Source organism: Panthera leo, chromosome D1 (genome assembly GCF_018350215.1).
Source record: "Panthera leo isolate Ple1 chromosome D1, P.leo_Ple1_pat1.1, whole genome shotgun sequence".
Lineage (NCBI taxonomy): Eukaryota > Metazoa > Chordata > Mammalia > Carnivora > Felidae > Panthera > Panthera leo.
In genome coordinates, this window is record NC_056688.1 from 114,257,719 (window position 1) to 114,280,243 (window position 22,525).

At 68.1% G+C, this 22,525-nt stretch overlaps 1 protein-coding gene across 10 annotated transcripts in view; it reads right to left on the minus strand.

Annotated features, from left to right (window-relative positions):
- Window positions 1-742: 742 nt before the first annotated feature.
- BRSK2 (BR serine/threonine kinase 2) overlaps window positions 743-22,525 on the minus strand; it is a 60,934-nt gene continuing 39,151 nt past the window's right edge. For 2 of the 10 annotated variants that reach the window (XM_042905244.1, XM_042905250.1), the window contains 18 exons: window positions 21,236-21,376; window positions 19,405-19,521; window positions 18,687-18,720; window positions 18,447-18,515; window positions 18,209-18,355; window positions 17,086-17,117; window positions 16,589-16,753; window positions 16,399-16,496; window positions 16,163-16,313; window positions 13,991-14,056; window positions 11,883-11,943; window positions 10,937-11,144; window positions 10,276-10,324; window positions 6,796-6,919; window positions 5,302-5,482; window positions 5,141-5,230; window positions 2,514-2,561; window positions 1,140-1,336 (listed from right to left, as the gene is read on the minus strand). In XM_042905244.1, the coding sequence (XP_042761178.1) occupies window positions 1,161-1,336; window positions 2,514-2,561; window positions 5,141-5,230; window positions 5,302-5,482; window positions 6,796-6,919; window positions 10,276-10,324; window positions 10,937-11,144; window positions 11,883-11,943; window positions 13,991-14,056; window positions 16,163-16,313; window positions 16,399-16,496; window positions 16,589-16,753; window positions 17,086-17,117; window positions 18,209-18,355; window positions 18,447-18,515; window positions 18,687-18,720; window positions 19,405-19,521; window positions 21,236-21,376 (1,957 nt within the window). In that variant the 3' untranslated portion in view covers window positions 1,140-1,160. Of the gene's footprint in view, window positions 896-1,139; window positions 1,385-2,513; window positions 2,562-4,854; window positions 4,950-5,140; window positions 5,231-5,301; window positions 5,483-6,795; window positions 6,920-10,275; window positions 10,325-10,936; window positions 11,145-11,882; window positions 11,944-13,990; window positions 14,057-16,162; window positions 16,314-16,398; window positions 16,497-16,588; window positions 16,754-17,085; window positions 17,118-18,208; window positions 18,356-18,446; window positions 18,516-18,686; window positions 18,721-19,404; window positions 19,522-21,235; window positions 21,377-22,525 lie in introns of those variants that run through there. The other 8 variants (XR_006193642.1, XR_006193641.1, XM_042905246.1 and 5 more) reach the window with 8 other exon arrangements.

Genomic DNA, 22,525 nt, shown 5'->3' on the forward strand with positions numbered 1-22,525 from the left:
AACCAAGAGCAAAGACCTGAACACAAAACCTAGCCCTGCCCCAGCGGCTCCCCCCACCCCCACACCCTTTTCCAAAAACAACCAAGAAAAAAAAGTTTATAAAAATATCTTGCAGGAATTCTTTAAAGTTTACAGTAGCTTGCCGGCGCTGCACCCACCGGCCTGCCCCCGCCGCCCCCCAGCGCTCCGACGGCTCCCTCCTCAGGGCGCCTCCTCGGCCCCAGACCCCGCCCCGCCCAAGACACACAGATGGCAGGAGGACGCTGCTGCTGCCCCTTCCCTGAACAGAGAAGTGAAAGAAACTCAGTAAGTTAAAACAGCAAATAAATAATACTGATCTCGGCCAGCCGTGGAGCAGGCAGGCGGCTCCGGTGCCTGCAGGGTCAGGGTCCACCCGGGCCAGGCAGGGTCGCCAAGCGCGAGAGCACGCTGCAGCCCCAGGCGAGCGGGGAAGTGGGGGGGGGGGGGGGGGGGGTGGACGCGAGCGAGCGGCGGGGCGGGCGGGCGGCTGCAGGCAGGGGCCGTGCCGGGGGAGGCCGCGTGCAGGCTGGCCGGCGGGCCGGTGACTTGGGCTGTCCCGCCCGCCGCGGCCCGGCCGGGGAGGTCGCCGCGAGTCCGGAGCCCGGCCGGCCGGCCGGCCGGCCGGCGCGGAGGCGCCACGCGGGTGGGCGGGGCCTCGCCGCGGGCGGGGCGGGCGGGGCGGCGCGCGGGTGGGCGGGGCCTCGCCGCGGGCGGGGCGGGCGGCGCGCGGGTGGGCGGGGCCTCGCCGCGGGCGGCAGCAGCAGGAGACGAGAGAGGGCGGGTCCGCGGCAGCTGCCTTCGGTCAGCCGGTGTCCGGCGCGGAGCACAGAGGACGGCCTCGTGGAGGTGACATGTTAACTTTTCGGGATAATTCCTGGTATCAGAGCGGAAACAGTGGCGTTGTCAGAGGCAGGCAGAGAGAGAGACAGTGAGAGAAAGAGCGAGCACGGGCGGGCCCCGCCGCAGGCGCTGGCCCCCGGTGCCCCCTTTCCTTTCCTCCCCGGCTCCGCAACAGTCTAGCCGGGCGGACGGGCGCGGCCCCGGGTCCACGCGGGCGGGCGGGCGGCGGCGGGCGGGCGGGCGGCGGGGCGGCCTTGGGGGCCACTGTCAGGGCCGTGCTGGGGGAGGGGGCTATGTGTCTAAGGCTGCTCGCGGCGGGCGGCGGGCGGCCCCGTCTTGGCCGTGTCCTTGCCCGTTGGGTACTCGGCGTCCCCTCCAGGGCCGGGGCCAGCGGCCGCGGAGTCACCGAGTGGGCCGTGGGCACTCCGCTTGGCGGGCGTGCTGGGGGCCTGGGCCGCCTGCCCGTTCTTCTCGTCTGAAAAAAGTTGTTTAATTACGTCAAAGAAGTTACTCAATGGGCTGCCTGGGTACACAGAACAGAAGACAAAAGAGAAAAAAGAAAAAAGAAAAAAAAAAGAGAAAGAGGAAGGGGGGTAAGGAGAGAGAAAGAGAACAAACAAACAAATGAACGAAAGGGTCTCCACGAGAGAAAGAAAACCCAACGAGATGAGGTCTGAGCCGGGCGTGGCAGGTGGGGGGGGGGGCAGGTGGGCAGCAAGCGAGGGGTGGGGGCAGCAGGTGGAGAGACCCCTCCTCCCTCACCGCGCCTGGCCCTGAGGCCCTGGCCCCCCTTGCACCTCAGCCGCCCCATGGCCTGGCCACCCGGCCAGCCCCACTCTGGAGACCGAGGCAGAAAAGCCACCACTGCCACAAGCCCCAGGGCTGAGCAGGACCCTGGGGCCCCCGGCTGCCTCCTCGCACGGGACCAGGGAGCCTTCTCTGGGCTGGGGAGGCTGGAGCCAGCGTGCCCGCCACGCTCCTCCCGGGAGGCTTGGAGCCCGGCCCCCGGCCAGCCCAGGCAGCACCGCATGGACACAGAGGTCAGCAGCAGACACACAGATGGACGGATGGGTGAACAGGCATGGAGAGCTTGGGTATGGGAGGGCCGGGGGCAGGCAGCCAGAGTGGGGGCCCTGATCCCAGAGGAAGAAGGCAGAGATGGTTTGACCACCCCCACCTGGGGGCCTTGTCCTACTGTCCAGGTGCCTCCGCTCTACCTCTCAAACCTGACTCCCCCAGCCCGGAGCAGTGGGCAGGGGAGTGCGTGCACAGCACCCTCCCCCACCCCACCCTTCAGTGGACAGAAAGCTTTTACAGCAGCCTCCTGCCCAAGGTCTGGAGTCCACCCAGACCCCAGACCAGAGCCCACACAGACCCTTGCTGGCCCTGGGGCGTGGAGACCCTTGACTGATCTGTCTCGGGTTCCCTTCCTGGCCTGCCTGGATCCTAGGGCTGGGCCAGTGGCTGCCCTAGGGGGTGGGTGACCGAGGCTGCTCCTGGCAGAGGTGGGGGGGGGGCTGGGGGGGGGCCCCACGTGTATACAGGGACCCCAGGGTGGCCCTAAGGGTGGCAGGGGTAGCACGCAGCCAGGAGCGGGCTGCAGGTGGGGGTGACAGGCTGGGGGATCCCAGGTGAGCGTGAGGGGTTCTTACCACATTTGGAAAGCCTCCCCGTCATCATTTCCATACAGTTAGTGGTGTCTGGAGCACAGAATGGAGAAAGGAGGGAGGGAGACGCGTGAAAAAGTCTTCCCACTCGGAGCCCAGGCCAGGCACTGCCCTCAGCCTCCGGCCAGGCCCTCAGGGAGGGGCGGAGCCCGGGTTGGGGGCGGGGCCACGGGGAAAGGGGCCGGTGCTGCCGGGCCTGGCACGCTGGAGAAGGAGGCTAGGAGGCTGGGAGGGGTGGAGCCCAGAGCAGGGGCGGGGGGGTTGGGGCAGGTAGGGTGGGTTCCAGCTGGAGTTGGGTGGGACTTGGGGGGAGGGGGGGGTGGAGCCTGGGGTGTGGCCGGCTCAGACTGTGGGCAGTGAGGGGGGTGGGGCAGTATCCTGGTCAGAGGAGGGTCCTGCTGCAACCAGAGCCTGAGGGCAAGACGGGGCCCTGCCCATCGGGTGCCCTGCACCCACCTGGCCCTCCGTCTCCTCTGTCCTGCCCTGGGCCCAAGACATGTGCTCTGGAACGGAGAAGCTCAGGGCTCTGGTTGTGACCTACTCTGGACAGGTGAGTGTCCTCATCCTGCCACTCTGCAGCTCAGGCAGCTGTATCTGCCCCTCAGCCCGTGCTGGCACCCCGTTCCCTTCTGCTGGGCCTTGGGAGTGTTGGTGCTCCAGGGGCCTAGAGTGTAGGGCTCCTCAAGGCTCTCACAGGGGCCTATGCTGGGTGGGATGTGACCTCTTGGCCTCCTTTCCCTAATTGGAGTGACCACCAGGTCTCTTGCCCTAGTAGCTAAGGGGCCCCCGCTTCTGCCCCCTGCTCACAGTGGCTCTAGAACTGAGCTCGACAGACAAGAGCATCCAGACTGCGAGGGAGGGTGCTGGGAAAGGCCAGAGCGTACAGGAGGCCTAGGGATGGGGCCAGGGCATGGGCTAGGATCCTGGATTAGGCTCCCCAGGTCCCAGACCCCCTGAAGGAGGTCAGGGGAGACGGGCCTGGAGCCCAGAGGGGGTACCCGAGAGTTTGCGGGGACACAGCTTTGGACGCAAGGCTGAGTGGGGTCAGGACTAACAGGGGCCCCCGCTTTGGGGTGGGGGCAGGACTGCGGTGGGGTGTGGAGCCCAGGGGAAGAGTAGCGTCCACCTTGCTCACTGCTGTGCCTGGTACTTGGCATGAGGGACGCCGGCTGATGGGCAGAATGACCCAGCCAGGAGCAGGCCTGGGTACCCTCTGGGCAACACACCAGGCCCTGGCCTTCGCTCACCTCCCTCAACAAGCTCTGTCCTTCCCTGGCCTCAGTTTCCCTCTGTCAGCCCTGCTCTGCTCTGATGTGGAGGCCTTGAAGGCTCCCAGGGAGCCAGAGGCACCTGACACCTGTCCCCCCTGCTCCCTGCCTCCAGTGCCAGCCTGGCTCCCAGAGCCCACTCCGTGGGCTTAGGGCTAGCATGCTGGGGGCACCCCAGCCCTGACCTGCCAGTGGGGTGAGGAGGCACACGTTGGGGGTGAAAAGGGTGAAACACATACAATGGAATGAGGATGGCAGGGGCAGGGTGGATGAGCGGGGCTGGTCTGGCCCCTGGGACCCCACCAGGCTGGAAAAGGGGCCCCCTGAGGGGGTGCTCAGAGAGGCAGGGCTTGTGCTGGTCGCCGTGCTCCCCAGACCCTAAACCCAGACTGGGCCGTCACGGCAACAAGTGCCTTACCACCATCCTGACAGGACCCGCACACCCTCGCTAACGGACAGCTGCGTGTGCACATGCCCACCCGGCCCTACACAGGCTCACCCACCCCTGCCGCGGGCACGTAGCCCACTCCCCACCAGGTGCTGAGCAGCGTGGACCCTCAGGCTCTCGGACCCCCAGCACCTCCAGGCCTGGGCAGCCCCTTCTCCCTGTGTGACCACCCCCCCCCCCACCCCGTAGGCCCAGCTGGGGAGTTCTTCCTTTGGGCACTCAGGCCCCCCCGTCTTGCTCAAGGCCAGACGATCACGGGCCTGTCACGGGGAAGTGAGGTGGCAGGTAGCCCCACCGTGTGTCAGCCAGTGTGGGCGCTAGGCCCACAGCCTCGCAGGGTACGGCTGGGGGAGCCCGGAGGGTGGCAGGCTCCCCGCAGGACCTTGGCCACTGCTCTTCTGGAGCCTGCTCTCACCGGCCTGGGGCCAGGCTGCCCGTGTCCGGCTGCTCAGCCTGGGTGCTGGGCCTAGACGGTCTGTCCAGGGCCGGGAGCTGGCCGCTGGATGTGTGAGCGGGCACAGGGTGCCCTTCTTGGGGCCAGTCTGGCTCTCGCCAGAGGCTCTGCCCGCAGCCCCCTCCCTGCCCCTGCGGCGGGGGCCGGACACCTTACCTGCCAGCGTCAGAGGCTACTCTCGTAGCTGGTGGCCACCTTCTGGCCCTTAAGCCCAGCACCCCAGCTTAGTCCTGGCGCTGGCGGGGGGGGTTCTACAGTGGACAAGAGGCGCCTTTCAGTGTGGTGTGCTGGGCCCTACCTCCCTGGGTGTGCAGAGACGGGCCGGCCCACTGCGCCGGGGAGGGCCCTGCCCCCTGGGGGGCAGCGAGGTGGGCACGTCGGAGGGGGGCCACACCCCTGCTCACCAGCCCGCAGGGCAGCCCAAGCTGAGCCCCCGCCTCACCTGACAAATGCTGGGCGGAGGGCTGGTCGTGTGTGCTCAGTAGCTGGGTCTGAATGGTCTCCACGACCCTCTTGAAGCGGCGGCTCGGGCCTGGGGGAGATAGGGGGTCATGCCCAGGCCCAGGGTTAGCCCGGAGCCCGTGCCCTGGGCCAGCGGCTCACCTGACAGGAGCGTGAATGTGACAGAATAGATGCCATTCTCCTTCTGCGCTGCCCCGCCCTCGGTGTAGGTGATGTCCACCTGGAACTTGACCGGCTTCTGGAACACCGCCGGGCCCCCTGTCGCCTTATACTCAGCCCGGAAGCTGGTCTGGGAGATGACGCTGTGGCTGAGGCTGGGGATCTGCAGGGCGGCAGGGTGGTGTGGGTGTGCAGTGCCGAGCCGGTCCTCCACGCCACCCTGTGGACCAGGCTGGAGCCCCTAACCCTGAACTTCCGTGCAGGCTGGGACACGGGAGCCGAGTGGAAGAGGAGAGGGTGGGGGGGAACAGGGAGGCAGGAACAAGGAGGGCAGCGCAGGCCCCTGAGAGCAGCGGCGGTGGCGGCCAGGATCAGCGCTAAAGCCTCTGCTGTGCTTTGCGAAGGTGCCTCCGGAGGCTGAGGCCACTTGGCCATCGCTGAGCTCGGGCAGAGGGGCCCCTGTGCACCTGAGTCACGGGCAGCAAGGGGGCATGCCCCTGAAGACGGACTCAGGAGGTGGTTTTGCCTTGGTGGGGGGGGGGGGGGTCACCCCTAGGACGGTGCTCTGCTGCTCAGGAGAGCAGCCGTGCCAGGAGGCTGAACGAGGTGTCGGCCGAATCCCCATCACACTTGGGAGGAGCACTTGGGAGGGCTTGAGGGAGAGGGAGACCCAGACTGGGGGCACTGAGGAGGCGAGCAGGCAGGCTGCCCCCCACCCCCCACCCTGGGCCTGCTGCTGGCTCCTCCTGGTCCCCGGAGACTTCTCGTCAGCGCTCTAAGCTGTCCCCTCGCCCAAAGGGAACTTTGGCTGCAGCCGGGACGGCAGGGCTGAGGCCTCACTGAGCCCAGGGAACCACACTGGCGGGTCCTGCCCACCCTGGTTGGGGTGGCCCAGCTTGAGCTGCAGGGGTGCCGTGGTCCTGGGGGACCCAGCCCGGGGCGAGGCCGCCTGACAGGACCCGGAAGAAAACGTTCAGGGCTTTTTGCTTCACACACTCAAAGGTCTCGCAAAGACAAAAGGAGCACGCCCAGGGCCTGAGGGCAGCCCACCCTCGGAGCCACCAGGCCTCCGTCAGAGACAAGTGGGGGTGGGAGAGCACACAGGGGACAGGCCTCTGGGACAGTTCCCGAGGCCACGGTATGTCCACCAGACCCAGCAGAGGGCCTTCTGTGTCCAGACCCCACGACCCCTCCCTGGGGAGCTGCTACATGGTTGCCAGTCTCAGTGAGGTGTCACCCCCCGGGGCTCAACCCCAGCCCCCAGCAGTCCCGGCCCTAGGCCCTCGAGGCCCAGCCCCACTGAGCCCCATCTCAGCAGGACTTGTTTCATGCACACCTGTCTCCCGCCCCAGACACACTAGTGCCTCCTCAGGGGCCAGGGGCCCACGTGGTGACCCTCAGGCGCCAGCCAGGGCAGTTGGAGCCAGTGGCTGTGTGGCACGCGCATCGCAGGTGGGTGGGGGCACGGGGGCTCACCGACAGGAAGGCGTGAACAATGTCGGCTTTGATGGAGCTCAAGGGCTTGTCCTTGATAACCACGAAGATCTGCTCCTCCTTCTCCAGGTTGATGAAGTTCCCAAACCACGACTTCTTGGCGAGCCTGGGCAGGGGGGCGGGGGCGGGGGCAGGGGCAGGGTCTGCTCACTGTCGGCAGAGATTCTGGGGACAGGCCCGCGCTCCCCTCCAGGCCGAGGCCGGCTCACTGCCCTGCTGCCCCCTCCCCATCCCCCACTCTTGCTCTGGCTCCCGACTCCTCCCACCCCGCTCCCCTCCCGTGCCCGCCTGGGTCTGGGCAGTGCCCAGCAGAACCCACCACAAAGGAAGGTAGAGCCCAGCCTCACTCCTGCTTCAGCCGCCGAGTTTTGGGGAAATCGGCTCTACACCATCCCTGAGGGAGGTGCCCCTGCCCTGGGGCTGCACGGGGAGCGGGCGCAGCGCGGGAGGCCAGGGTAGGGGGTCGCGGCTGGCCGGGGAACTCTGCACCCACACGTGCACCCACGTGGACACATGGATGGGGGGACGCTGCGTGGAGAATGGGGGCTGGGGGCCCAGGAGGCTGTGTGCCCCTCCCACCTGACGGGGCAGCCTTGGCTCCCCGGGGGCCACCCTCTGTCCTGGAGGGCCAGGGGCCGCCCGGCCGTCCACATTCCTGCTGCCCAGCCCGGTCACCCCGTGGAACACGGAGGCTGCTTCCAACCCAGCTGCTCTACTGGGCAGGGCAGGGGCCGCATCCCCCCGCACACACTGAGCCCCTCACCTCACCGGCGCCCAGGGCTTCCCTTACTGTCCTCTGTCTTCCGTCCGGCCTTGTTATTCTGCCCTGCGTCTGGGGCCACCACGTGCTCAGAGCACACCGGCGCGGGAGACCCTCGGTTGGCCCCACCGTCCTGCCTCCCGCATTCACACACCCGTGCCGGCCCCTCCCTTGGGAGCCCCGAGAGGACAGATGTCGCCTCCAAGAACACATTGCACAGGCCGCGACTCCTGCTTGCCAGCAGGTCCCCACGGCACCGTGACAGAGCCAGCTAACACGACGGAGAGGCCCGTATCCGAGGAACCCGCGTCCTGCCCAGAACCACACGAGCTTGGCGCAGGCCCGGCTCCTGCTGAGCCTTGAGAGGACCACGGCTCGCCGACCGCCTGCAGCAGGGGGCCCAGCGGGGCCGCCCGGGGTCCTGACCCACAGAGCCCGAGAGGAGGAACGCGTGTCGTTGAAGCCGCTAAGCTTTGGAGCGGTCTTCCAGGCCGCCGTCTCGCCGTCTCTCACCGCCTCTCACCGAATCAGTGACACGGGACCCGAGTTCCGCCCGTCAAGCCATCAAACACCCCCATTCAGACCTCGAGGCAGCCAGCGAGGCACAGGCAGGGCCCCGCCGCGCACATTGCTGTGGGCCCAAGCGGCCTCTGCTCAGCTCGGGGACCCCGACCCCACAGTGCACATCCCCCCACCCCCCATTCCTGCCTCCCCGCCAGCCCTCTGCTCTGCTTCCTTGCCCTGGAGCGCAGGCTTCTGCCCCAGCACCCGTCCCCAGGGCCTGCAGCCCAAGAGGTACTCGGGAGTCCGTCTGGAACCCGCCGGGGGTTCTCTTTCTCCTCCTTTGACAGAGATGATAGGAGAGTCACTGAAAACGTCATTTGTTTGTACCCTGGGAGCCCAGCTGTTGGGCAGCCGGCACAAATAGTCCCGTGCCTGAGGGAGCCAGAGAGGCTCTTGCCGGTCGACTCCACAAGTCAGCTCGGCCCCCCGGGCGGCTGCCAGGTGCTGCTGCTTAGACGTGTGGTAGCCAGGCGTCTCTGAGTAAAGCAGACCACTCTCCAGGATGTGGTGGGCCTCCTCCAACCAGGTGAAGGCTTCGAGAGGGAAGGCTGCAGTTTCCCTAAGGAGTTCCGCTCGACAGAGCACCGTGGGGTTCCCCACCTGCACATTTCACACTCGGGGCTGTAACATCACCCAAACCTGCTTATTTCCACCTGCCGAACGCACGGCCTGAGGCCTGCCGGCCCCCACAATCATGTGAGCCAGTTCCGAGAAACAGCCCCACGTGTACACACTGGTGCACTCGCACCCCACCGGGTGGGGGGACCCTGACCGACACGCTGCCGGCGAGGACGTCCCCTGTAGGAGGCGGCGCTGGGGATTAACTGCACCGAGCTCCCTGGGCGGCTGCGCACCTGCCGGGCCCCATAGGGACCCCCAGGAGGGGCGAGGCCCCCAAAGGGACTCAAGAACGGGAAGGCCTCAGGGCATCAGGTGCTATGGGACCTAACTGGTCCGCCAGCACAACAGTCCTGTTACAGGGCTGTCTGTGAGTGGTGACAACAGCAGGAAGGGTCGACGAGGCCCTAACCCAGCACGTGGGGCCCGCCTGCCGCACCTGCCGCGGCCCGGGTGTCCGCCCTGCCTGCAGGCACCGCGTCCCCAGGCCCCGCGGGAAGCCTGCCCCATGGCGGCACCTTCTGCTCAGTCAGCAAGACCGTGGCCTTCGAATGGGCTGCCCATATGAGGCCATGGCGGCTTCCTGCTCCCCTCACTGGCCCTGTCCCACACCCACGCCTCGCTTCCTGTTTGTGCCATGCTGCCAGAGCCGCAGGCCAAGGCCACCACGAGGGCCAGGAGGGTGGGGGCGGGGCCTCTCCAGGGTCTCTGCCACAGTTGAGGCCAGCTGCGGGGTGGCTGTGGCTCCGCTCGCCCATCGCCTCCCACGGGACCTGCTCCTCCTTAATGGCGATGGTTAGCTGAGGGCTTGGTCTGCCCCTGGCACCCTCCTGCAGTGCCACCCTCCGCAGCCCGCTTCCTCCTCCTCCTCCTCGGCCAGCGCCAGGTTTTTGCCTTGAGACCCTCCATCCTGACGAGCCCCCAAATTCCTGGACGCATCCTGGGCTCCACTCCGCCCTTGGAAAGCCCGTGTCAGCACGGCCCAGCGCTCCTCTCCCCGGAGGCTGCCTGCCGCAAGCACCACAGGCTGGTCCTTCGCAGGCCCCCTGTGCCCAGCGCATCCGGGGCTGAGCCTGCGCCCGGAGAGTCGTGAGCACGCCTGGCCACCAGGGCTCGGGCTCAGGGTCCACACGCTTCCCCCAGTGTGGAGCCCGGGCTTTCAGGCCGGTGTGCGGCAGTCTCTCCAAGGCACGGCCGTGCCCTCCCTGGTCTCCAGCCAGGCTCCCTACCCCAGACCCAGTTCCCTGACCTGGCGTTCACAGCACAGGACACAGAGCTGTGAGTGCCGGAGAGGAGGTGTCCCAGAGGCAGGAAGTGGAGGGGGCACCTGGGGCAAGCACAGGGTCACAGGGAGAAGGAATAAGCACCCGGAGGGGCTGGGGTGTTTTACCCCAAAGCCCTCGCGGGTCCCCAGCCCGCCATGTGGGAGGACCCAGCACCAGCCTCCCCACGCACTCGGTGTCTGGGCACCAGGAGGGAGGCCGGTGGCTCACAGTGGACGTTGGGCAGTGGCCACTTACTCTGGGGACGACTCCGGGGTCAGGTTGGACATCTCCTCGGGTGTTGGAACTGTGCACATGGGAAGGACGGGAAGAGAAGGCATGGTGACCCTCTGCCCTTCCCTCACCAGGGATCCCCCTGCGCTGCGGGCAGGGCCTTAGGGAGCCACCCCACAAGCTCCTGGGGGCTCACCACCAGAGCCTAGGGCCGCGGGGCAGTCCCACGGTGCTGTAATCGGGCCGTGCTTTCTCTAGCCTCCAGCCAGCCCCGCTGTCACTGACAGACGGCCATGGTCCCCCCACACCCGCCCATCGGCTGTGCTATAGGCTCCAACAGCCAGCGGAGCTGCCAACCGCCCCTCGGCACCCAGCGCGCAGGAGCAGGCTGGCCACCGCTGCCCCGGTCCCACGGGCTTCTGACTGTCCTCGCCCACACCCGCCCCTCGGCTGGCTCCCCTCCGTGGGCTCAGGTAGCCCGGCCCGGCCACACCCGCCAGGCCCTCGACGTGCACCGTGAGCAGGCTCGGGAGTAAGCAGGCATCGGGGCTGCTGCCTGGGCCCTCGCTGGCCTAGAGGACTCAGGCCACTGCCTGGTGCTTTTGATGGGGTGAACCAGGAAAGTGGGGAGGGGGCGGCCCCTGCCACCCTGCCTGCCCCACCGGTCCCCCTCCCCTCCGCTTACCCTGCAATTTCCGGCGGTGGAAGCGAGGTGACCCCAGGAAACTGTTCTTGATGGAGTTAAGCCGTGTCCTCCAGGGCACCCCTCCGACGCTGGGGCTGGATGGTGGCGTGGGGTTGGGTGTGCCTGCCGGGCTCTCCTTGGGCGTGTGCACGGGCGTCCCCTTAGGGGTGGGGAGGGGACTACCCCTTGGAGAGGGGTGAGGGGTCACCTGTATGGTGGGGACAGATTTGGTGTTCGGTTCAGTCCCAACGGGTGGGAGCCGGGTGGGGGCTGGCATGGTCGGCGGGCCCGGGGGCAGGGCCAGCTGGGGGCCTAGGCCCCCCGGGACAGGGGGTCGGGCCTGGGTGCCGGCCGGGAGTGGGTTGGACTTGGTGCCCTGCAGCGGCTTGTCGGTCAGCTTGGCCTTGCTCGGCAAGGTCTGGGTCTTGGGGTTGGGCCGCGAGGTGGCCTGTGGAGGGAGGGTGTGTCCGGGCCGAGAGGCGCTCCGACAAGCTTCAGGCTCCACGGAGGTGGCCAGGGGGCAGACCACAAAGGGGCTCTCGGGGGGCGGGGGGGGCAGGGCAAACTTTCTAACAGGCTACAGGGCAGGCGCGGAGGGCAGGGATCAGAGCGCGAGGGGTCCCCGAGAGCCACCGTGCATGCGCCCACCCCCGCCCCGCATGCACACACGGCACCAGGAGAACCAGAAAAGCAACGTTCAAGCAGGACCCCAAGGCAGGACCAGCGGGGGCAGGCAGGCGTGGGGGTGGGAGCGGGTGCCATAAAAGTACACAAATAACACAGGAGAAAAACAAACAAAACGAAACAAAACAAAGACGTGCAGTTAGCGAGGGCAGCGGCAACCGCGGGCGGCCCCAGCAGCGGGCGAAGGGGGCCTGCTTCCCCGGCTCTGGGAGCCTCCCCTGCCCCCCCGTGCACGCCGGGCCTGTCGGGGCGGGGGGCTCACCCGGGGGCTGCTCAGCGGGCTGGTGGAGAGGCCCGAGGAGGCGCCGCTGATAGACCTGGACCTGCAGACACAGGGGCGGGCAGGTCAGCTGGGAGGGGCCGTGCTCTCCACTTCCGTCCCCCAGGCGGACCCTCCACGAGGACGGGAGCCCCGGCCGAGAGCCTCGAGGCGGCCCAGGGCTGTCCAGCGGTGCCCCCCACCCCGTCTCTCCCCAGGCCCGAGAGGGCCCCGCAGCCCCATCGGGGTCCCCGTCAGAGCCCCAGTGGGGTGGCTGGCTGCCTGCCCCCCCCAGGGGCTCCGCCTCTTCTCTACGTGGGAGCTGCCCCGGGTCCAAGGCCCAGGCCCAGGACGGCACAGGGGAGCCCTCGGCAAGGGTCTGTCGGGGGCTCAGGTGGCTAGAGGGACGAGGGGAGACGGGTGCCTCCGGTGAGCTGAATCCGGCCCGTGCCTGGTCCATTCTCCAGGCCCCGGGGGCCCTGAGCCCGGCCCAACCCCCAAGGCTGAACTGTCACAGGCCCCGAGTCCTGCGCTTTGCTGAGCACCTCCCATCCTGCCACGTGGGCCACCAGCTGGGCACCAGCCCAACCCTTCCATGCCCATAGCCCACCTGCCCAGCCCAGAGCCACCCACAGCACACCAGCCTGCAGCCCTCTCCTCCTGGCACAGGAGGGCCTGGGCAAGGCAAGACCGGGGTAAGTGTTGGCCGAAACCACGAGCCCAGTCCACCACTGGCCCCACTCGGCCCACAGACCTGGCCGGGCAGGAACCCGGCACCCCAAGAGGCCTCGCTCCACCACACCACACGGCCTCAAGGGAGGGCACACCACGCCCGCTCAGCCCTGGGTACTGGCACCTGCCCCCTTTCGAAGAAGGAGATGGGGGGCGGGGGGGGGCGTGGTGCCGAGGCAGCCACGGGAGAGAAAAGGAAATGAGTGAAGGCCCGCCCCCACCAGCCAGCCTGGCCCTGAGAGGGCTCCCGCCCGCCCGCCGGCCTGCCCGCCCACGCCTTGGCCCAGCCCTTGGGCCTCAGGGAGGAGCTGAGCCCACTCTGACCAGGGCCCCGGCACCTGTGGGCTAGGACCCCATGGCAGCGACCCTCCGACTCCCCCACCTAACACAGCCACGGAGCCAGGGGGTGGCGCTGACCTTGCTTCCGGCCCCGCAGCCCAGCATGCCCACGGCCAGGACAGTGCCCAGAGCCAGGCCTGGGTCCGAAGCTTCCGGATGCTGGCAAAGGAGTGGGGGCCGTCGGTCCCAGCTGGTGCCCACCCCAGCAGCTGCAGGCCAGCAGGGCAGCAGCCGAGAGTGAGGGCCAGCGCCCAGGGCCTGCCTGCCACTAGGCCAGCCATGCGCTTATCACTTGGCACAAGGAAACCAGAAAAGCAGCAGTGGAAGGAACAGGGGTGGGGGCTGCCTCCATACCCTCCTGTCTAAGCAGGCGGCCCCGGAAACCAGGCTGCACCTGCCCGAGACAGAAAGGATGGGGCCGGCACAGAGAACAGCCAGGGCCGGGCGACAGGTAGGCGGCAAGAGGCCAGCGGTGAGCAGGCAGGGACACGGGCAGGTGTGGAGGCAGGGGGAGGGCAACAGGGGTGAGGCCCAACCACCGTTGCCCACAGGCAGCAGGCCCTGCAAGGTTGGGGGGGGTGCTCAGGAACACCAGGCCCCATGCAGAGACCCCTAAGACTGTCATGCCTCCTGCCCCCTCCTGGGGAGCCTGCAGCCGCCTTGGGCTGTCACCTCCACTCTGGCCCCTGTGGGCAGCAGGGTGACCCCAGGACCCAAGGCCAGCACAGAACAGAGGAGGGGAGGTTTACCAGGGCTAACACAGAGGGGGGCCTCACAGCCTGCAAACGCTCGGGGGGTCCCAGGGCAGGGAGAGCGCAGTGGGTCTCCCAGCCCTTCTCAGGCCGGCCATCGGCCTTGCCCCAGCAGCCCACACCTCCTCGGGGCCTCAGCCCTGTCTGGCCCAGGCCCGTCCCCAGCTCGCTGGAGGGTTCCCTCGCCAGAGCTGAGAGGGCCGGATGCGCCTCGGGCCCAGCCCTGCCACCAGGCCCACCGTCGTCTTCGGGGCTGGGGGGCGGGGGATGGGTGGGCAGGGTGTATACCTGTCTTCTTTGCTGAATTGGGGGTGGGCTTCAGCGATATCCAGGCTTTTACTGAACATTGCTTTACTACAGCAGGAACAAAGCGAGAAAACAGAGTTACTGACGCAGCCCCAGCAGGCGGCCTGGGAGGCCGGACCTCCACACAGCTCCACACAGGCCGGGCACGTGGGCGCGAGGGGAGGCCAGGCAGGAGGGTGCCAGGGCCACAGCGCACCCCACCCTGATGACCTGCCGGGCAGGGTGGCCTGGCCAGGCCTTGGAGGATATGCCCAGCACCCACCGGCAGCCCTAGGGCCCCTCCAGCCCCAGTGCCGAGCGGCCAAGCCAGAAGAAGCAGAGTCTGGAGCAGCAGAGGCAAGTTGGGAGGTGCCGGGAGGAAGGGGCTTTTCCAGTGACCGCTGGGACGGCCCACAGCTGACCCGGTCCCAGCACCTCCCATCCCAAGGTGGCCAGGCCCGGAAGGCAGAACGGGAGACTCGGCTCGGTGGCCTCCCACGCCTGGCCCCTGTTCTAAACGGGTGAGGAGGGAGGGACGTGGGGCGGCTGGGATGGGGTGGGCCCCACGTCAGCAGTCGGCCTGCCCTGGGCAGGCCGAACGGGAGGCCAGGAGCAAGGCTCAGGAAAGGTGGGCTGGGGAGAGGTGGCCTCTCACCCTGGGGGCCTCCTGGGGAGAGGGGTGCCCACAACAAGCAGGACGCGAGGCAGTCAGGGCAGGAGCTCAGCCAGCAGACACCTTTCTCCCCACCACCCTAGCCAGCCTCCCAGTGCCAGAGCCCACGGGCAGTGGGCCGTGGTTGTCCGGAGCCAGCCTGTTGCCCCGGGGAAGGCCTGGGACCACCGAGGGAGCCGTGCCCACTTTAATCCTGACAGTGATCCTGTTTCCTGGCAAATTCCTTGGGAGGCCCGGCTGGCCCCAGCACCTAGCCCCCAGCTGACCAGAGAGCTGGGACCTCCCATGGTGGTCTCCATGCCCCAGAACTCTGGCTAAAGCCCCTGCCTGGGCAGGAACATTGGACCTCACCCCAAAAAGACCCCGCCCAGCGCCAGGGTGAGGATTTGACTTGCCAAGGGCCTCTCCCAGCCAGCCAGAGTCCCCGGAGGCTCTGCAGGACCAGGACGCCCTTCCTTCCTCCAGGGGGCGCTGCTGGTTCAGCCCACACCTGCTCGCACCACCCCCCCCCCCCGCGTCCCCTCCCCCTGCCCACCCCATCCCCACCACAGAATTCCATGCCCTTGATCCCAACACTACCACAGGTGACCCAAACATGGGGCCAGCATCGAGTGGGGACAGGCCTCCTAGGTAGCTCTGAACATGGCTTGACCCCAGTGTAGCCAAGTCCAGGCCACTCCAGTCCAGCCCAACCCCTGACTAGCCCGGTTCAACACGGGCCAACAGAGCAAAGCTCTGCTCAGCTCGGCCCAGCCCAGCTCAACCCAGTCCAACCTAATCCATCCCAATCCAGTCTAACCCAGCTCAGTCCAACCCAGTCCACCCCAACCCCACTCGGTTCAGCCCAGTCCAGCCCATCCTATCTCAATCCAGTCCAGTCTAGCCAAGCCCGGCTCAGTCCAGCCCAGTCCAGTCCCAGCCCAGCCCAGCCCGGCTCAGTCCAGCCCAGTCCAGTCCCAGCCCAGCCCAGCCCAGCTCAATCCAGTCCGGGCCAGGCCAGGCCAGCTCAGCCCAGCTCAGTCCAGTCCCGCTCAGTCTAGCCGAGCCCAGTGTAGCTCAGCCCGGCCCAGCCCAGCCCCACCCAGTCCAGCTCAGCCCAGCCCGGCACAGCCAAGTCCAGCACAGCCAAATCCGACTCAGTCCAGTCCAGTCTAGCCCGGTTTAGTCTAGTCCAGCCCAGCCAAATCTAGCTCAGTCTAGCCGAGCCCAGCCCAGCCCAGCCCAGTCCAGCCCAGTCCAGCCCAGTCTAGCCCAGTCCGGCTCAGCCCGGCTCAGCCAAGTCCAGCTCAGTCCAGTCCAGCCCAAGCAGCCCAGGCAGCCCCACCGAGCCCCTGGCACAGCGTGTGGTCCAGCCCCGCCCGGTGGCCTTGGCCCAGCCCCAGGACTAGGGGGCAGAGGTGAGCCACGCCAGGCCCAGCACAGCCCGTGAGGAAGGAGTGCCAATGCCGACCAGGCCGGGCCACCAGGAGGCAGAGTGCTGGGTCCTCCTGGAAGGCACGCACCTCTGGCCATGCTGGGCCATCTCGATGGCCCGCCGCGCGGGCACCGGGGAGCCGCCGTCCGTCACGCTGAGCACCTCCATGGACTTGCGTTCCGGCCGCCGCTTGCCGTGCCGGTTCAGCATTGGGGAGTCCACACGCTTCCGAGGAGGGTCTGTGTGCAGACAGGGGTCAGGGCCAGGCAGCCCGCTGGGCCTGGAGGGGGCAGTGTGGGACCAGGCCGCCCTGGGACCTTATACCTATTTCGTTTCTGGGGGGCAGGTCCTCGTCCTCGTGGCTCGGGTACCTTTCTTTCCGGTCCAGGAGAAGGAAATAAATCATTTTCTCCTGGTTTTCCCTGCAGCGGGTGAGAGGCAGGGAGAAGGGTCGGCAAGTCCGTTCCCCGAGGGGCCCCGCCCGCTGGCCACAGCGCAGCCCCCGCCAACATACTCCTCGGACAGCAGGTCTTGCAACAGCTTGTTGCGGTCCCGGAAGCAGCCCAGCGAGTGCATGCTGTCCAGCACGTCGGGGTCGATGTCCTCCAGGCTGGGCAGCGAGCGGATCTGCACCTTGCGGGGGATGGGCTGCTCCGGCTCGGGCTCGTTCTTGCCCCCTCTGTGGATGACAGGCACCGTGGGGTCACTCACCCCCACCTCTGCAGCCTGGGGCTTCTCCGCCCCCACCCTGAGGTGCTGGGAGGGCGGGGCCCACCCCTTCCTGGGGCCCTGCAGCTTGCTGCTCTCCCTGCACCCGGCCCCTGCACACCTCCTGCGTCCGGCCCGTGCCCAGCGCAGGCCGGCCCGGGGGGCCTTGAGAGCCAGGAGCGGCTGAGGCTGGGAGCCGGCCTGCGCTGGGCTGGGTCGCCCCCCGCCTTCCCTAGCAGGCCCTCCAGGCCACGGTGACGGGTGACAGGCAAAGCAGGTGATGTGGGAGGAAAAGCTACTTACATATACCATATGTGTTTCTGAATGTGCTCTAGCTACAAGGAAAGAGAAACAGGGAGTTAGTACGAGCAGGGAGGGAGGAGCCCACGTTAGGAGGCCAGAGGGGGCGGGAGCACGGGGAGGGAGGACCACAGGAGTGTGCAGAGAGCAGCACCGGAGGGGTGGGGAGGGGAGGGGAGGAGAGAAGGGACGGGGGGGGGGGGCAATGTGGGGGGAGCATGGAGAGGGGCTGCACCCCTGACCTAGTACCCCTGACCCTGCGTATCCCAAGTGGAAGAGGAAATGCTGGCCTAGAGAAAGAAGGAAGGTGGGCAGGGCTGGGGGCTGCAGGCAGGGCTGGGGGCAGAGGGAGTGAGCAGGGAAGCAGAGTGGCCTCCTGGGTCTGGCGGCTCCAGGCCGAGGCCAGGGGAGGAGAGCAGGGGAAGCGGCCAGGGCGGCCCTCCTTGTGCACAGGGAGGGGCTGGGTGCAGGTGTGAGCAGGAGGCTTGGGGGCCAGCCCTGCTCTCCCCCCAACTCCACCCAGGACAGCTTGGCTGGGAGGAGGGGAGAGGGCGGCCCCTTGGGCACGGGCCGCCCCTGTCCTGCAGAGGACAGTCAGGGGAGTCCTGCTGCCCTCGCTCTGGGGACCTGCCATCCCGGCACTAGCTGAGCCCCAGGGAGGCTGGAGACGGCCAGCTGGGGGCCTCTTTCAGAAGTGGGAGCTTACGCCCCGCCACCCTCTCTGGTCCCCAGCTGTCCTGGGGAGCGGTGGTGGGGAACTATTCACACCAACCTAGCCCTGGACAGCCCGGGAGACAGGGGCCTGTATTGCGGGCACCGGCCTGCCAGGCACACCAGCACTCCCAAACCACGTGTGCATCCCTGTGTACCCGCCTGTGCTTGTGCACACACGCCCGCGCAGCTGTGCACACGTGTACGTGCACACGGTTCCAACCCTTGTGCTCCCTCTCACCCACGCCGTACGCACCAAGAGCCCCCATACCACACTCAGGCACGGGCCGGCCCTTCCCTCTGGGAGGAGGCTCCGGAGACGGGAGCCCGGCTCTAACAGGGTGGCCCCGGGCAGGGATCTCGCAAGCTCCCGGGGCGGGGGGGGGGGGGGCCCTCCACGACGCCTGGGACCCACCGTGAGGCGCCGGGCCGCGTCCACCTCGATCATGCCGCGCAGCAGGCTCTGGCAGTCGGGTGGGATGAAGTGCGGCATGTGGAAAACACCCCGCTTCACCTTCTCCAACAGCTGCCTCAGGTTGTCGTCGTCAAAGGGCAGAGCCCCCTGCCGGCAGGGACCGGGGTCACTTCAGGCGGGGCGGAGGCGGGGGGCGGGCAGCACCACGGGAGGGAGGGAGGACGGGCAGGGGGCTCACCACCAACAGGGCGAACAGGATCACGCCGCAGCTCCACACGTCCGCCTTGCGGCCGTCATACTTCTCCCCCTGCAGGCGGCAGTGGGGTTGGCGGGGTAAGCGCCCGGGGTGGGGGGCTTCGCCCAGGCCCAGGGTCGGGGAGGGAGCCAGCCGGGGCCTGGGGGTCCGCACAGCTGACGTGGGGAAGGCCCTTGGTCGGGCAGGGACTCGGGTGGGGGTGTGGGGGCAACAGCCACTTACCCGGATCACCTCGGGGCAGGCGTAGTGGGGGGACCTACAGGCAAAAACGGCGGTCAGGCCCGAGGTCCAAGGCCCCCGGGCCCTGCTGCCTGCCCTGGCTGTCCCACCCCGCCCGGACCTCCAGGCTGCCCCCAGGACCACAGCAGCGCAGACACCCTGAGGCACGCTCTGCCCGCAGCAGATGCCCCACTGTGGGGCCCTCAGGCCCAGCAGGAAGCTCAGGGGACTTTGATGACAACCCCCTTACGACCTAATCCCCGCTGGGTACACTGTGTGCTTCTGGGGGAGACAGGGGCTGTGGAGCCTCTGGGCTCTGCCACGCTCGAGGCCATCTGCCTGCCGTCCGGGTCCCAGGAGAGCACAGTCAGAAGAAGGACCTTGGGGCGCTGCTGAATGGGCCCCGCAGAGAGATGGCCCGCCCGGGATGCCCCTGAGCGAACAGGTGGCCGCTGGGACTGGACCAGCCTTCCGGGACGCGGCCAGAGAGCGGAAGGAGGGTCTGGGCCTGGCGGGTCACTCACTGCACGGCACTTGGGAGCAGAATCAGGGAGCAGAGCCAGAGGTCCTGGGGCTGTGGCCGCCCCACCCCCACCCTGCCCCCGGCCCGCAGCAGAGACCACTGGCGGCCCGTATGGGGGGCGGGGCTGGGGGCCGTGCCCGAGCGCAGGCCTTCAGGGGCAGCGGCCCGGGCCCCTCCTGGCCCTGCGGCTCCGCTCACCCGCAGCTGGTCTCCAGCAGGCTGTCGCCAACCTGCAGCGACGCCATGCCGAAATCCGCGATTCGGATGTTGTTCTTCTCATCCAGTAGAAGGTTTTCTGGCTTCAGATCCCTGTGGCTGGGAAGGAAGGCGGGAATGAGGCTGACCGGTCCCCTAGCTGCCTCCCCCTCCCCCAAAGCCCACCCACACAGCACGGGGCCAATGGCAGCCCAGCCTGGTGATGTCACAGGCAGCCAATCAGAAGTCGCCTGCCTGGCTGCTGGGATGGAGAAACGGGGACCCTCTGGGGTCACACCACGTGCTCCCACCCATCCTGGGCAGGCTCTGCCTTACTCTCTGGGGTCTCCCCACCATAAGAGCTCTGGGCTGAGGCCATCCCGAGCCCCTCCAATCCAGGGTGACCTGGCCCCAGGAGCCCTAAAAAGGCTGAGGAAGGGGCTCCCAGAGCCTTGGGTGGACACCTGGCAGAAGCTTCCTGATGTTCCTGAAAGGGGTCAAAAGAGAATGTGCTGTCTGCCCCAGGGGCACGGGGCGGGGTGGGGGGAGTGCAAGGGTGGGGAGGGGGTACCTGGTGGGGGATGGGCACCTGGTGGGAGACGGGGTGGGGGGTGTGGGTACCTGGTGGGGTGGGGGGCACCTGATGGGATGGGGGGCACCTGGTGGGATGGGGGACACCTGGTGGGAGATGGGGAGGAGGGGCACCTGGTGGGATGGGAGGGCACCTGGTGGGAGACGGGGAGGGGCACCTGGTGGGATGGGAGGGCACCTGGTGGGGTGGGGGGCACCTGGTGGGGGATGGCACCTGATGGGATAGAGGGTATCTGGTAGGGGATGGGAGCACCTGATGGGATGGGGGGGCACCTGGTGGGGTGGGGGGCACCTGGTGGGATGGGGGGCACCTGGTGGGAGGCGGGGAGGGGCACCTGGTGGGATGGGAGGGCACCTGGTGGGGTGGGGGGCACCTGGTGGGGGATGGCACCTGATGGGATAGGGGGGTACCTGGTAGGGGATGGGGGCATCTGATGGGATGGGGGGGCACCTGGTGGGATTAGGGGGCACCTGGGGGGATGGGCACCTGGTGGGAGACGGGGGGGGGGATACCTGTTGGGAGACGGGGGATTACCTGGTGGGGTGGGGGGCACCTGGTGGGGGAGGGTATCTGGTAGGGGATGGGAGCACCTGATGGGATGGGGGGGCACCTGGTGGGGTGGAGAGCACCTGGTGGGATTAGGGGGCACCTGGGGGAATGGGGGGGCACCTGGTGGGGTGGGGCACCTGGTGGGGGATATGGGGGGCATCTGGTGGGGTGGGGGGGCACCTGGGGGAAGGGAGGGCACCTGGTGGGAGATGGGGGGTACCTGGTGGGAGATGGGGGGGTACCTGGTGGGGTGGGGGGCACCTGATGGGATGGGGGGCACCTGGTGGGATGGGAGGCCACCTGGTGGGGTGGGGGGCACCTGGTGGGATTAGGGGGCACCTGGGGGAATGGGGGGGCACCTGGGGGGGTGGGGGAACCTGGTGGGAGACGGGGGGTACCTGGTGGGAGATGGGGGGGTACCTTGTGGGGTGGGGGGCACCTGATGGGATGGGGGCACCTGGTGGGATGGGGGGCCACCTGGTGGGGTGGGGGGTACCTGGGGGATGGGAGGGCACCTGGTGGGGTGGGGGGCACCTGGTAGGGGATGGGGGCACCTGATGGGATGGGGGGCACCTGGTGGGGTGGGGGGCACCTGGGGGGATGGGAGGGCACCTGGTGGGAGACGGGGGGTACCCGGTGGGGGATGGGGGCACCTGATGGGATGGGGGCATCTGGCAGGGTCGGGGCACACACCATATGGAGTGGCTGTGGCAAAAGTCTAGCGCAGAGATGATCTGTCGGAAGAACTTCCGAGCCTCTTTGGGGGTCAGCCTGCCCTTCTTGACAAGGTAGTCGAAGAGCTCTCCACCAGACACGTGTTCTAGCACCAGGTATCTGCAGGGGACAGGTGGGCGTCAGCTGGCTGTGCACCGTGTGGTCAGCCTGCCCCGGTGCCACCCTCTGCCTCGTCCCAGCCTCCGGCACCCTCAGCACGATGGGCCTCCTGGCAGGCCTGCCTCCAGCGCAGCCTCGGGAGGCCTCTGATGCAGGGAAGCTGGGAGCAGGCCATGCCCAACCCCCTGGCTGAGGGGCCGCTGGGCCTCAAGGCAAGAGGGGCGCTGTGGCCGCTGACCCCCATGCAAGCTGGGCTGTGACCCTTCTAGGCCCTCCCCTGCCAGTCCAGGTTGGGCTCCCAGAGCAGGGGAATGAATCAGACGCTTAGGCCTGCGGGGCGCCCAGGCCAACAGGGGAGACCCCAAAACAGGGTGGGCCAAGGGGCTGGGGCAGGGTATGGCTGGGGGGTCCCCCAGGGCTGGCCCTCAAACGGGGTCTTGGAAGACAGCGTAAACAGGGTGGCCCCCCAGCAGGATAGTAACTGCCCCCACTGGCTCAGGGGGCCCTGGGGGCCTGACTGGGGCTGGGGGCTGGGGGCTGGGCCACTAGGGGGTTCTGACAGGGGCCTGGGCTCCCTGGTTCTGTGGGCCAGAGCAGAGCACCTGCCCCAAGGCCAGTGGTCCCCAACCCAGCACTCCCCTACGCTAGCCTGCTTCCTGGTCTGCAGAGCAGGTGGCTGGCAGGGGTCCAGGGATGAAGGGCCCTCTGGGCTCCTGTGCAGGGCAGGATGGGGACAGCTGGAGGGGGCAAGTACAGTCTCTGGCCTGGTGACAGTGGCTGCAGGGGAGGGACCCCACCCCGCCTCTGTGTCCAAGCTCAGCCTCACTGATGCCCGCAGGAACCCCCGAGGACTTGCTGGAAGAGGCCAAGGGCACGGGCAGAGGGCCAGGAGGTAGGGAACCAGCCGTCTCAAAAGCTTGTCTTGCAGGAATGGAGGGCTCAGCAGGGGTGGGGGCATAGGGGGCCTGAGGAGAGAAGGGGCAGGGAGGGGGCACAGGTGGGATTCTGGCAGGAGGGGCCATCCCAGGGGTCCTGCCCTGCTCCTGAGTGGGAGGCCCAAACACAGCACCTCGGTGAAGGGGTCCCCTGCCTGCTCCTTCACCTGCATGCTCCCAGGGCTGCCTTGGCGAGGGTGCTGGGCCCAGCGGG